Source organism: Scomber scombrus, chromosome 3, assembly GCF_963691925.1.
Source record: "Scomber scombrus chromosome 3, fScoSco1.1, whole genome shotgun sequence".
In the NCBI taxonomy this organism is placed as follows: domain Eukaryota; kingdom Metazoa; phylum Chordata; class Actinopteri; order Scombriformes; family Scombridae; genus Scomber; species Scomber scombrus.
The window spans coordinates 16,814,037-16,826,764 of record NC_084972.1 but is presented as its reverse complement, the minus strand read 5'-3'; the positions used below and the strand labels follow the sequence as shown (position 1 = coordinate 16,826,764).

Sequence of the window (12,728 nt, the reverse complement as noted above, 5' to 3'; positions counted from 1 at the left end):
ACAATAAACCATCTTACATTCAGCTATTTCCAAAAAACAGTTTGGGTTACCAATATTTAGAATAAAGTGACTAATGAGGTAGTTTTAGCTAATATAAAGCTCCTGAGATTTAAAGTCATATAATTTCAGTCATTCAATTATTTTAGTCTAAAATCAAAACAAAGTTAAGCTACTCTTCATAACATAAATGCAACCTTAGTGTAAAAATCAATTGATACAGATTGCAGAGGCAATTTGTATTTCAGTTGTGGACAGTGGCAAGTACTAACTACAATTCTGAGGATCTTGCACTTTGTCATTTCATGCTACTTAATATTTCTACTTTGCTACATTTCAGAGGTTAATACCCTAACCCAGATACTTATCTTATATCTTATTGCAATAGTTAAAGATGACTCTGCAGATCATATACAACTATTTTAATATAACAGTTTGAGAGGGGGCAATTTTGATACTTAATTTGTAGATAATAGGCATTTCTGCTTTAATACAGTGAATAAAGTGAGCGGCTTGTAATGGCATTTAAAATTTTTTTTTTTTTTACATTATGGTATATCTACTTTTACCTTAGTAAACAATATTATAGCCTCTTCTTCTTCCACCACTGTATTGGGGGAAATCCACATAACTATTGGCCAGATGTTAATTAAGCTATTAAAAAAAAAAGAAAAAATTAAAAATCCCCACTAATGTATCTTCTCGTAAACTCAAACACATACAATTATTTTTGGGACTTGTAGGATGTCAACAGGGTTGGGAAGGTTACTTTGGACATGTAATAAGTTACAGATTAGTTACCCTATTTAAAATGTAATGAGTAATGCAACTATTTAAATTATTTAATCAATGTAATGTTACTTATAACATTTGATTACTTTTTGATTACTTTTCTATTTTTTTAATTCATGTTTTCAACTGTTAAGGTTAGTGTGACTATTAAGCACCAAAATCTACGTTCAGGTGTTTTTCATGGATACTGACATTATTTATAAGGGAGATAATTTCTTATGAAGCAATATTTATCTCTCTTTCGAAAATGTATTCATTAGTTCATGTAGATTTTGGAATATAAAATATTTTATGAAAAAAGTCTCAAATCTGGTAATTGGTACTGTGACGTCAGATGTAACCCCCTAATCATTTACTTTTTCATAGGTAATTGTCATTTAATTACACATTTTTTTCTCAGTAACTGTAACGGATTGCAGTTACATTTATTTTGTAATTAAATTGCGTAACGTCGTAACACGTAATTAGCTACTCCCCAACACTGAGCCTATGTCCTCTTCTTCTTCCACCGCTGTAAAGGGGGAAATCCACATAACTATTAGCCAGAAATTAATCTTTAAAAAAAAAAGAAGAAGAAATAAAAAATCCCCACTAATATATCTTCTCGTAAACTTAGTCATCACATAAAATCACTTTTGGAACTTGTGGGATGTCAACTCGAAAGCTAAAGGCAAACACTTCCCACATCCATATGCGCATGGCTCTTCAAATAAACGCTACTCTCCCCTTTGACTCCATTTCCCATGGTGCACCAGGGGTGGGCGGGGACGCTTTTCTTTCCCCTCTCTGAAGGCTGACCGTGCCGATGTAGAGTTGGGAGTGACGGCGCTGCTGTTTCTCGGGCTGAGGGGAACTTCACGGCGGTTTTACGGGTGTGGCTTCAAACGTGACAAATCTCAACGCTGGGAAAAGAATGCGCAAGGGCAGTACAGATTAAAAATATCAACAACAAAAAGATATCAAACTAGTAAGGATAAATATCACCTGAAAAGCGTGTACGAGCGAGTGTGCGTCCAGTAGCCTGATTGGCAGCGGGGGTCCGTATGCTCTGTTTTCAACAGCTGGAGTACTTTTTTTCTCTCCCCCTGCAACTTCTTGGCCCGTTTTCGCGAGTTTAACCTGATGCTTAGATGTAGGAGAATTTAGTAAGAAGTCTATTTAAAAAGTTGTTCAAGCTTTCTTTTTTTTATTGGCCGCTGGACAACTTCTCCACGCTCAGAAAAGGAAACCTGGCGCAGTGACTGAACAACCATCCAGTCTTTAGGAATTTCTTAACAGTAGAAATTCCAAGTTAAGACCAACCGCGAAAGGAAATCGTATGTGTGTGTGTTTTTTTCCATGATTTTCGCTCCCTCTCGCGGATGAACGGACTCCGTCACGTTTGTCACCACTCATCAAACAAGGGAAGTCACTTAACTCAACTTCAACCCTTGTTTTTAAATAAGGGGTTTCGGACACAGCAGTAATTTTTTTCCCAGGTAATATTTTCCCACTAAACAGCAGTCCTGAAGCGCGCACTGGGAAACATGGGTTGTACAGTCAGTCAGGAAGACAAAGCCGCGGCCGAGAGGTCTAAAATGATTGATAAAAACCTGAGAGAAGATGGAGAGAAGGCTGCCAGAGAAGTGAAACTGCTCCTGCTGGGTAAGTAGTCTGCTGTCACAACACAGCACAGACACTTGCTTGCAAAACAGTCATGGTTATAGACGAATTGTGCAACAGCATGAGAGAATATGTGAACACACATACAAAACGTCATTGAGTAAGTTGTATTTTTAGCCACTGTTGCGACAAATGTGGCCCTCATATCTGCCCTTCACACTCCTGCAGTATCTAACGAACAACACCATAGCTCTCAATTGTTTGGGTTAAGTCATACATTTTTATTTAATGACACTCAAGGTCACCTTACATCATATAAGATTAGTAATAAAACCTATAAACAAAAGCACTAGTAATAAAATGCAAGTTCAGTTTACAATAAAACATGCAATGAGCGACAGAGCACGGCTCAGCTCAACTCAAGTGTTTCCTTCACCCAGCTCCTGCAGAGACAAACGTGGCAGCACTGGTGCCAATCAGAAATATGAGTGCAGTAGCAATCATTGTGAACTTGACCTTCCACTTCCCCAATGTTGTAACCGCACCGTTTCCCTGTACCTTCATTCTCAGAGCTGCACACACACACAAACATGTGGGCCTATAGTGAGACATTTGGGGAACGTTTTGAGTCCAAACAAGAGTTGGCAGTACATGTCCCTGAAACGAAATGATGATATGCAGAAATGTGTTAAAATGCTATGCAGTGTCATGTTGAGAGTAACATCAGAGTAGAGTATCAGAGGTTTTTGACAGGACAGGTCAACACTTGTAAGTTTGTAGTGGTTTCCTCCATGCAGGACTGGACTGTCGGGTCAGACGTGGTTGATAATGAGTGGGCCGCTGTTTGGATAGAGGGTGAACAGCACTGACTGTTCCCAGAACTGGCTACACACGCACACACACACACACACACACACACACACACACACACACACACACACACACACACACACACACACACACACACACACACACACCGCAAACAGTTTGAAAGCACTGCTTGGAAGCAAAGGGAGAATGACACTTTTCCCAGGCTTTGAAACTTCTCCTCCCTCTTTTAGCTTTATGCCAGGAGTAGGGGTTGGGTATGCTACAGGATACGCTACAGTTGAGTTAATCTATTACTCTCAAGAAAGTCCTTTTGGTATAGAAGCTGTACTGAATTGCATTATGGATTGTTGGCAGCTCTTGTATAGAGCAAACTGCTGATAAACTGTCCAAACATTACTTGATATACAGCTCAGAAATGCAGAAAGACAAGAAGTCAGAATTGTGCATCACTGGCTGCTAAACCATTAATTTTTGTGAATGAAAAGTTGAAATCTGTACATTCCTGCATCAGTTATATGTTTCACCTCATGCTCATTGATTTAATCTCCAGATGCTAATCTGGAATCAGAATCAATGCCATTCTCTAAAGCAACATTGAGTTATTTGGTTTTACACCTTGCCAAACAAATGCTCAGGTTCAAACTGACATTGATTCTGCAAGCAGAGGAATTTGATGTTCTTTGCGTTAAAGATTTGTTCACTAGAGACAAGACCGTATCTAGATACTATTTTAAAAAACATAATCTCAAAGTACCTAAGTACAATCATCTATATTTCTGCTGCTTTTACTGTAAGCAGTTCATACAGAACATGGAATTTTATCAATTTGGTGATGACAGAATCCCTAATTTGATTTGTCGTCCTCTTACCTGACAGAAAACAGAAAATTCTGCTTAAATTGATAGGGAACATACTGTGTTTTGCCCTCCTGAGTCTTTGAAGAGACGGCTGGTTGTTAAGTTGTGCCCCTGGTTAGAAGGCTAATTACATACTGTGCTCTGTACTGCATGTTTCATATCAGTAATTACCATCCGGTGCAGCGTGTGAGGGTTGAGAAGAATTATAGGAGAATCTGAACTCAGGGATTGTGATTTTTTTTTTTTTTTTTTTTTTTTTTTTTTGCATAAAGACTCGCGTCATGCAAGTAAGTGTTTTCCCTTTGCTCGTGCAGTTTGGAAAACAAGTCGCAGCATGAGGAAGCTGCACCCAGATATAAACGTGGAATGTCTAGTAGAGTTTGGTCTCTAAATAGTTCAATTTACATTTTACTAAACTTGATGGTAAATGTAGTTGTGAAGATTGAACAGAATTCATTTGGACACTGATTTTGTGCTCCCTTGCTTGTTTTGCTTGTCTTATTATCCTGCCAGCAGGCTCAAGTTAATGACAGTGTTTCAGTTCAATAGCATTGTTCTTTTTGGGAAGATGTAATCCACTGAATAAAAGATGGAGTATTGGAGTTGCAGTACGTGTGACAGAGGTGTGACATCCTTTCAGAAGCGCTACATCACACCTTCAGGTATGCTTTTCAGCACCAGTGTATCTGTTAGAACAGCTGACAAAAGTCTTGCTGATTCCTACATGGTTACATTAGAAAGTCAAGCTTGGCTGATACTGATACTGTTAAAAAAAATCTAATAACAATATATTGCCCGGCAGATTTAAAATAAATAAATAAATCATCTTAATTGGCTTTCTTAGGATTGTTTCTTGTTTTTTGTTTAACTTAACTTGTCAGAGCTCCCTGGTGGATACCCCTGTGCTGCAAAATTGGCTGATATATTAGCCCAGCCCTTCAAGGAAGAAATCTGTTCTGTGAATTGTAGTTTTAGGTCCCTGCTGAAAAAAACTTGAGACTCTGAGGTGAGTTTTGAGGTTTTAGATTGTTAGGTTGAAGGATGAGCCTCGTGTCTTCTTGGAGCCAGAGAGAACAATGATGGATCACTTTTTGAATGGACTCTGAATCGCCACCTTCCTTCAACAAGCCGAGGCAGCCCGACAACAGGAGGCTTAATCAAAATGTTGGCACTTCAAATTTTACCTGGTGTAAACAAACAAATGCGATCATTTATTTCCATGGTAACCGCTTTTCTCTAATTATGCTGAAGAAGGAGGCTGTATTGGATTGTTTTGTCTTGTTAGCTGTCCCTGGAGAAAACCATTAGTTAATGTACCAGAGAGGACTTCATACCGTTGAGGCTTAAACCTTCATTAACAGGGAGCACTCTTTCATAGTCTCCCCTGCTGATTCTGGTCTTTGATTGACATTTAATCTCCTCCCCTTCTGCAACACAAAAATGTTGCTGCTCACTTCAGTTGATTTTTCTCGGTTCTTTGGCTCACTAACTTTTTTTTCCAGCTCAGCATAAATGAAAAGTCCCTTTTGGCACCGTGCTCTCCTCTAACAGCAGCAGCCTGCTAGTAGAGAGTATTTCTGCATGATATGCTGTACGCACATACACACATATTTACAGGCGCACACACACTTCAGTGTTAATTGTACACAAACACATTTGCTCAGAGGCTTGACAGGCAGTGCTTTTATGTAAATACGTTGGCATACTGAATGCCTGCATGCTGCCTGTGGGCAGAGTAGAAAGGGACATCTACTTCTAACGCAGATATGTAGACATTGTACTAAAAATATCTTGATATGTGTGCGCATTAAAATCGTGTGCAGCACATGTGTGCAGTGGAGAACCCCTCGTTCCCCCCCCAGCTGTCAGCTTGACTGTATAGAGCTGATAAATGAAGGAAAATAAAGACAGTTTTATAGGGCTGTGGCTAAAACTTGCTGATCAGGGGAGAGACATCTCGGTCTATTTTGACTCTTAAAAATAACTGATACAGCAGCAGTGCTCACTTCATTTCCACTGTGGATAGAAGATGTTTAGCTCTTTTATGGCATGATATACGCGGCGAGCACTGCATTATGCACTACAGACTCGATTTATGACTCGGTCGTTGCTACAGTGTTGAATCGGCTTGGATTCCGTCACAGAGCTCCTCGTGGACTCTGCAGTAAGGCTGCCACATGTAACAATGTATACTGACTATACTGTGTTTAGCCTGCAGCTGGTTTTATTCATGATCAAAGCATCAAATGGTTAACCTAAAATGAAGACGGCAGCAACATCACATTGCTCATGCCTGGGGATGGGAAATGTGCTGTTAATGTTTGGAGGCTGAGCATATATTGTCGACATGTCGGGATGGGATGCGAAGAGAAGCTTGTGTAACGAGCACGGTCACCTTGAGGTGTTTTTTTTTTTTTTTGCAAACACATTATTATGAACTGATATTGGCTTTTCCTTTTTTTTTTTTCAACCACAGACAAAAGATTTGAGCCAGTCATTCCTCTTTTAAACAGTGTGTGTGTGTGTGTGTGTGTGTGTGTGTGTGTGTACTTCCACCTAGCACTGGTTCAGTTATTCAGTCATTGCATGATCTGGGCTCTAAATCAGTGTAACTATACAATGAGTAGTGGCTGCCATACAGATCTTAGATACTATTTACTATGGACTTAGCTCGTCATTGACAGACATCACTTCCTACTGGCAGATCACACTTTCGTCACCAATATTTCGACGTCTGTTAGCACAAATTCTCAAACCATTGGCATGTTGTGTAATGGATGTTGTCATTATTGTTATTGTTGTGCAAATGTTTACAAAGTTATCCACTGTAAATAACATAGATGTTTGTGTGTGTTTTCATTCAGCCTTTGAGCAGTCGGACAGGGTATGCTACTTAGGGCTAAAATTTAGCCACATCTATCTTAGCTAGCATAAAGGAATTATTTTAACTGTCGCTACCTACAGGAAGTTTGCCAGTATAATTGTGGCTTAACTACCGGTTCTACACCTGCTGTTGAGATGCGGTATCTTGTTTATCAACTACTTTTGTTCTGCATGAGTGGTGTGCGACAGTAAGAACGGGCGCAGACCACAGAAACAACGGTGGCATATGAATAACTCCTTTTTGATCTTGAAGTCACTCTCAGAGCTCTCTTGCCTTTTTCTAATCTGCAGTATTTCACCTTATACACAGCACTCTCATGTAACATGTTGCATAAGCCTTTATCCAAAAGGAGAAGAGATATCAACATCAACAGTACAATTATTACCTTTACTTTGTGCTTACATTTGTCACTTTTTGCATCAATTTTTTTTTCTCCATTAATTTTCTCTAATTTTCCTAGTTTTTTATGACAGCCATAACAACATTTGGAAAAAGGAGCCTGTACCTTCATATCACAGTTGTTGTTTTCTGTGTTTATAGTTAGTGTCACATCACCAGGACTGAGGTTTAGACCACTGCACCCATCAGATAAATCTTCTCACTAATGGACTTTTGCAAGCTCAGACTTGATTGTAATAAATAACACCTCCTTTTGAACCTCTTTTTGATGTAGGTACATTAAAGAAAATGGAAATCTGTTTATTATAAAATAAGTTGTACCCCGAAAAACACCTTTGTCTTAAAGTAATTCATTTCAATGCCAAATATTTGATGGATAATAATTAAATGTCACTACTGCATTGCTTCTGTTAAAGCAAAGCAATGCAAGAATCATGACGGTGATGCACACATCTCTCTCTTTTTATTCAGTTTGTCCTTTCTCTAATTCAGTTCTTGAATTTATGTGTTAATTAATATCCGTGTTGTATTCTATTTCCCTTTTGGAATAAAAGAACATGACCAAAACACTCGAGGGTGAAATTTTATCTCGTCTAATTTTATTAGATTGTAACCACTGTCACACATCTTCAAAGACACTTTTCTGCTGGTGGGTTCCTCCAGGGAAATGAACGTTTCTTCATTTCTCTTAAATGCTTTGATTAGGTAACTTCTTCAAAGCTCTGCACCGCAGACACAGTATAGATCAGAGAGAGAGAGAGAGAGAGAAGGGGCCTCTATCGAATTGCCCAGCTACTGCTGCCCTTTGTGAAAGCCATCAATCTAAGCAGAGTTGAGCTGGGAAACCTGAGCTATAGCTGCTGTGATAGTACGGTAAGAGAGGCAGAGAGTTTGAGCCTCCCTCTTTCTCTCTGACTTTATCCCATTATTATCTCTTTGCCAGCTGGTGATTAGAGTTCTTTCAGTGCTCTGCAAAATGCTGGAAAGCTGCTCCTATAAGCCCAGTTCTTTTTCCATTACTTGGTTACAGGAACGTGATTAGAAACGTGTCGAGAAAGTAAAACCAGGAGTTAAAAAAAGTTATATTTTCTAAAGAAAAGGAAAAACCCAAAAAACATATTAAACACCTGAACTAACCTGAATAATTCTATCCTTAAATACTGGAGGACAATTTTCATTTCACATAGTGTAATCTGGTACTGAATGACAGAGTTAAGTTTCATATTTTAGCCCAGTCTGCAGTACAATCACCTATTTACTGTAGATACTTGTGTTTGATGACTACATCAGGTGACATATTCCACTGCTGGTCAGTCCATGTGGTCAGCACTGCACAGACACTGAGGTCCTCCCTCTTATTAAAGTGAGTGGCTGAGTTTTAGTGTGTGTCAGGTATAATTACACTAGGCTGATTATAGAGACCTGCGTTTCTCCAGCAAAACCAAGCACCAAGTTCCACAGGTATAAACAGCTCTACCTCGGAGTGCTGGCTCTGGCAACAGCGGGCATTTTTCGCAGCTCCCTTAAAGAAATCTCATACGAGCCACTTAGCAGCTGCTTTGTAACTGATACTAACAACAAGCCATGCTGGCAAAAAAAAGTGCCAGTTCTAAAGAGATTTATCAAGCGAGCTGCTGCCCTATGTTTTTTGGTGATTTGACCTTGTTTACTCAACAGTCTGTGCCACAGCGCTGCCCAATTAGCTGTATGACGCACTGGATGGCAGATCTGTGAGTGTGTGTGCTCGAAGGGGCTGAATATCCTGCAATTACAGGGAGAGCTCCGAAGATAGTCTGCTCCTGCAGACTGCGTGTCTCAGTGCGAGTCCACAGGGAAAAGGCTGCACTATCCTCTCGGCTTTGGAAATACTGATACAGTAGCACAGAAAATCCTCCACCTCTGCCTCAATCTCCACCTCTACACACAGCTCATATCTTACAGCTTTATTCTTAAATTCTCCCTTCTGTTTCATAAAAAAGCTCTAGCACAGAGTTGAATATTTTGGCGAAGGAGATGAAGTATGTGGTCGGGTTAGTGTGTGTGTGTCCCGAGGTGTGTGTGAGTGGTAGCTACGAGTGCAGCCCTCAGGATTCACTTTGGTTGTCAGCACAGGGTGTGAAGATGTTTGACACAAGACCCGATCACAAGCCTTACTCTTCGTGTGTGTGTGTGTGTGTGTGTGTGTGTGTGTGTGTGTGTGCAGCATATATACCTGCAGACAGCCCTGCACAGAGATAGATGGTGTCTGAGATAACATTTCCCAATTGCTGTAGTTTCCTTAATGTCATTTTTTTGTAATTTCACTCAAATAACAACACAAAACAAATATTTTTGTTACCAGTTACCCTTAGTTATATATATTTTGGCTTTAGATGCTATGGTTTTGAGATCTTGTCCACTGAGTCTTCTATAGCCAGCTCAGTGCAAATATTTTTCCTTTTAGCTGAAATATTTTGTTGTCATTTTATTTATTTTTTGACAGTTGACATACCCATTTTTAATTGGGAACTGAAGGTAAAAATAAATAAATACTGAACCTCTGAGTTCTTCTAATTTCATTTTTCAATGCTGTGAGCACCACATTAAAAATTCAGTTCACCTACATTGTATTTAGATGAAGGCAGATTTCTCAGTTTGTGGATTTCAAAAGCAGGGTAAATAAAACCAAATTTAGCTGAATGACGAGGTAGCACTTTGAGAAGGAAACAACTTTTTTGGACAACTTGACCCTTGAAGCTTATGCTCATCAGTAAGTAGTTTATTCTTTGTTTCTCTCATATTCAGCCCCAGGGCCACAAAAACCTTTTTATGTCAGGTTTCAGCTCCAACGTGATTGACATTATTCTGTAAAGTCTTTGTACAAAGCACTCCCTGTAATGCTGCTTATTTTGCCAGGGCTCTGCAAAAACACAATTGACTCTCCAAGTTCATGACCCCCCTCCCCCTCCCCCATAGCACCACCACAAATGTCAAAGCTCCCCTCTTTATATTGCTTACATTTTCAAGGGACTTTAGGAAGTCGGGGGTTTGGGCTTCCTTTGTCTGACTTTGTCATTAAACACAAATACTGTAAACCATTATCCTCTGTCTCCCCTCCCACAGTCCATTTCCTACTTCTTGCCATTATAGGAAATGAGCTCAGTTCACTTCCCCCTCCATCCTCATAGGGTCATCCTGTCATTTTTCTGCACTGGAAAGTCTGGTGCTCCTGGTCTCCCCCGGGGGCCTGCCTGCACTCTCAGCTTTGTGCCTGTGTATATATGTTGAAAGCACACTTTAACAGTTAAATGTCAAAATGTTAACCCACAGAAAGAAAGTAGCTTGAATTTTCAATGGAGGCTGTGCATCTTTGATACCTGGAACAATCTTGGAGAAGTAGGCCGCGCTTGGGTGGGTGGTGAGGTGGGAATGAAAAGAGAAGAAAGAGAGGATGATTTTCTGCGGGACAAAAGCTTGCAAGATAAGTGAGAGCAGAGGACGGGCTGCAATTCATATTTAACCAAGTGGAAGATTGAGTATGTCTGTGCGATCAGCAGGGCGGCTTCACTCAACCACAGCTAGCACTGTTGCCCTTGTTCACTGTGCAGCAATGGCTTGATCTCTTCATCGCTCCTTTTGTATTGAATCTGTTTATATGTGTTCTTGGTGGTAGAGAAAATATAAAAGAAGGACGAGTATAGGGCTTGGTATTGTTCAAAAACTTTTGATACTGGTCCTGACACCTTGACTGAAATACTGATACCAATTTTATAAAAATCAATTTTAACAAAAAAAAATTACACATTATGGTCCGAATGCTTAGTTTTATTTTTCAGCTCGTTGGCATTTTCACACACTCAAAGCACTTTCATAACAAAAATAAACCTATTTACTTTAAGTCTGGGTACCACAGAAAAGATCGGGAAGTAGTTAAGGCTAGCAATGATGCCACCACATCCCTCGCTTTGTCCCCTGGCGAGCCGGAGGATGGCAGATGCCACATGCCAACACTGAAATGTCCGAGCTAGTGGCTAGCACTGCTAATCCAACTCACAGAGCTAACAGTGCTACTGGGGGTTCCCAGATGGGTTAGCTGCTCAACTTTGAGCTTTTCACTCACCGGGAGCCCTCCTCTGTGGGTCTGGACGGCTTTATTAGTGGCAGCCTCTGTAATTTGGAATCGAATGACAAGGCATTTTTTGATACTCGATAGTATCTAAGCAATTTAGTCAGTGCCATAAAAGTACAGAAGCTCAGTACCCAGTCCTAGACAAGCAAGAAGAAAGCAGCGGGCAGTGTCTAGCTGATGAGTAGGAAAGCTATATCAGAGGTTCAACCTTGCAAAATGTTGTCAACAGGTGGTATCTCTGTTTTCGTTTAGTACTGAGTGACAGTGTGCTGCTGTGATGTGAAGTGTTGATGTAGAGAAGCTGTCAGAGGGCAGGCGGCGGTGGAAAGGGGAGGTGTCACTCTTCCCGAGGAAAAGGGTGGAATTTCTCGCAATTTCTTTCCTCAGTGTGCATCACTGTCCTTCCACACTTCTGTTAAGTATTCCAGTAACGTATTTAGCTGAACCCGGGACCTCACCTGATCTGTCGCACTTTGGAACATCTGCTGGCTTGTGTTGGTTCACTTTGCTGTGTGCTGCAGGGAAAGTGAGGTGCCTAACATAACACGAGCAGCGGGGGCCCATGTGAAGGTGATAGATGGTGGGAATAGTTTAGATGTCACAGTGGGTGAGGTATGGGGGGGTGTGATAATGTTGTGGCAGCTGCACTGTCAAGACTGTAATTGAAAGGTCAATTTGTTTCAGTAGTATTGCCTGTCTTCCGCTCTCCACTATCTGACAACTGGACATAACATGATTCATTTGTACTGCACTGCACTACCATTACTCTGCAATGCACTACCAAAGTACACACTCAATATGATCAGTATATCCAGACAACAATAACATGATTTTAAATTATTTTAGAGCTGCAATGACTAATTGAAAAGTGGATTGTCACAAAACTGTTTTGATAATTGTTTTTGTCATTTTTGTAAGGAAGAATGCTAAACATTTGCTGGTTGTAGCTTCCCAAATGTGAACATTTTAAGCTTTTATGTGTTATATATGATAGTTAACTGAATATCTTGTGATTCTGAACTGTTAATTGGACAACATGAAACATTTGACGGCAAAATTATTAATTGAGAAAATAATAAATAGATGAATTAATAATAGGCGAGGGAGGGCTCAGTGGTTACAACTGTTGCCTCACAGCCATAAGGCCCTGGGTTTGAAGCCTGGCTGTCCCATGTCCTTTCTATATGGAGTCTACATGTTCTCCCATGTTTGGGTGGGTTTCTGCCAGTTGCTCTGGTTTCCTCCCACCATCAAAGAC

General features: G+C 40.2%; 1 protein-coding gene across 1 annotated transcript in view; it reads left to right on the top strand.

The window, feature by feature from the left end:
- The first annotated feature begins 1,591 nt into the window (after positions 1-1,591).
- The window catches only part of LOC134005219 (guanine nucleotide-binding protein G(i) subunit alpha-2), a 60,857-nt gene continuing 49,720 nt past the window's right edge, over positions 1,592-12,728 (top strand). The window contains exon 1 of the mRNA XM_062444266.1: positions 1,592-2,433. Coding sequence (XP_062300250.1) covers positions 2,316-2,433 — 118 coding nt within the window. The 5' untranslated portion in view covers positions 1,592-2,315. The remainder of the gene's footprint in view (positions 2,434-12,728) is intronic.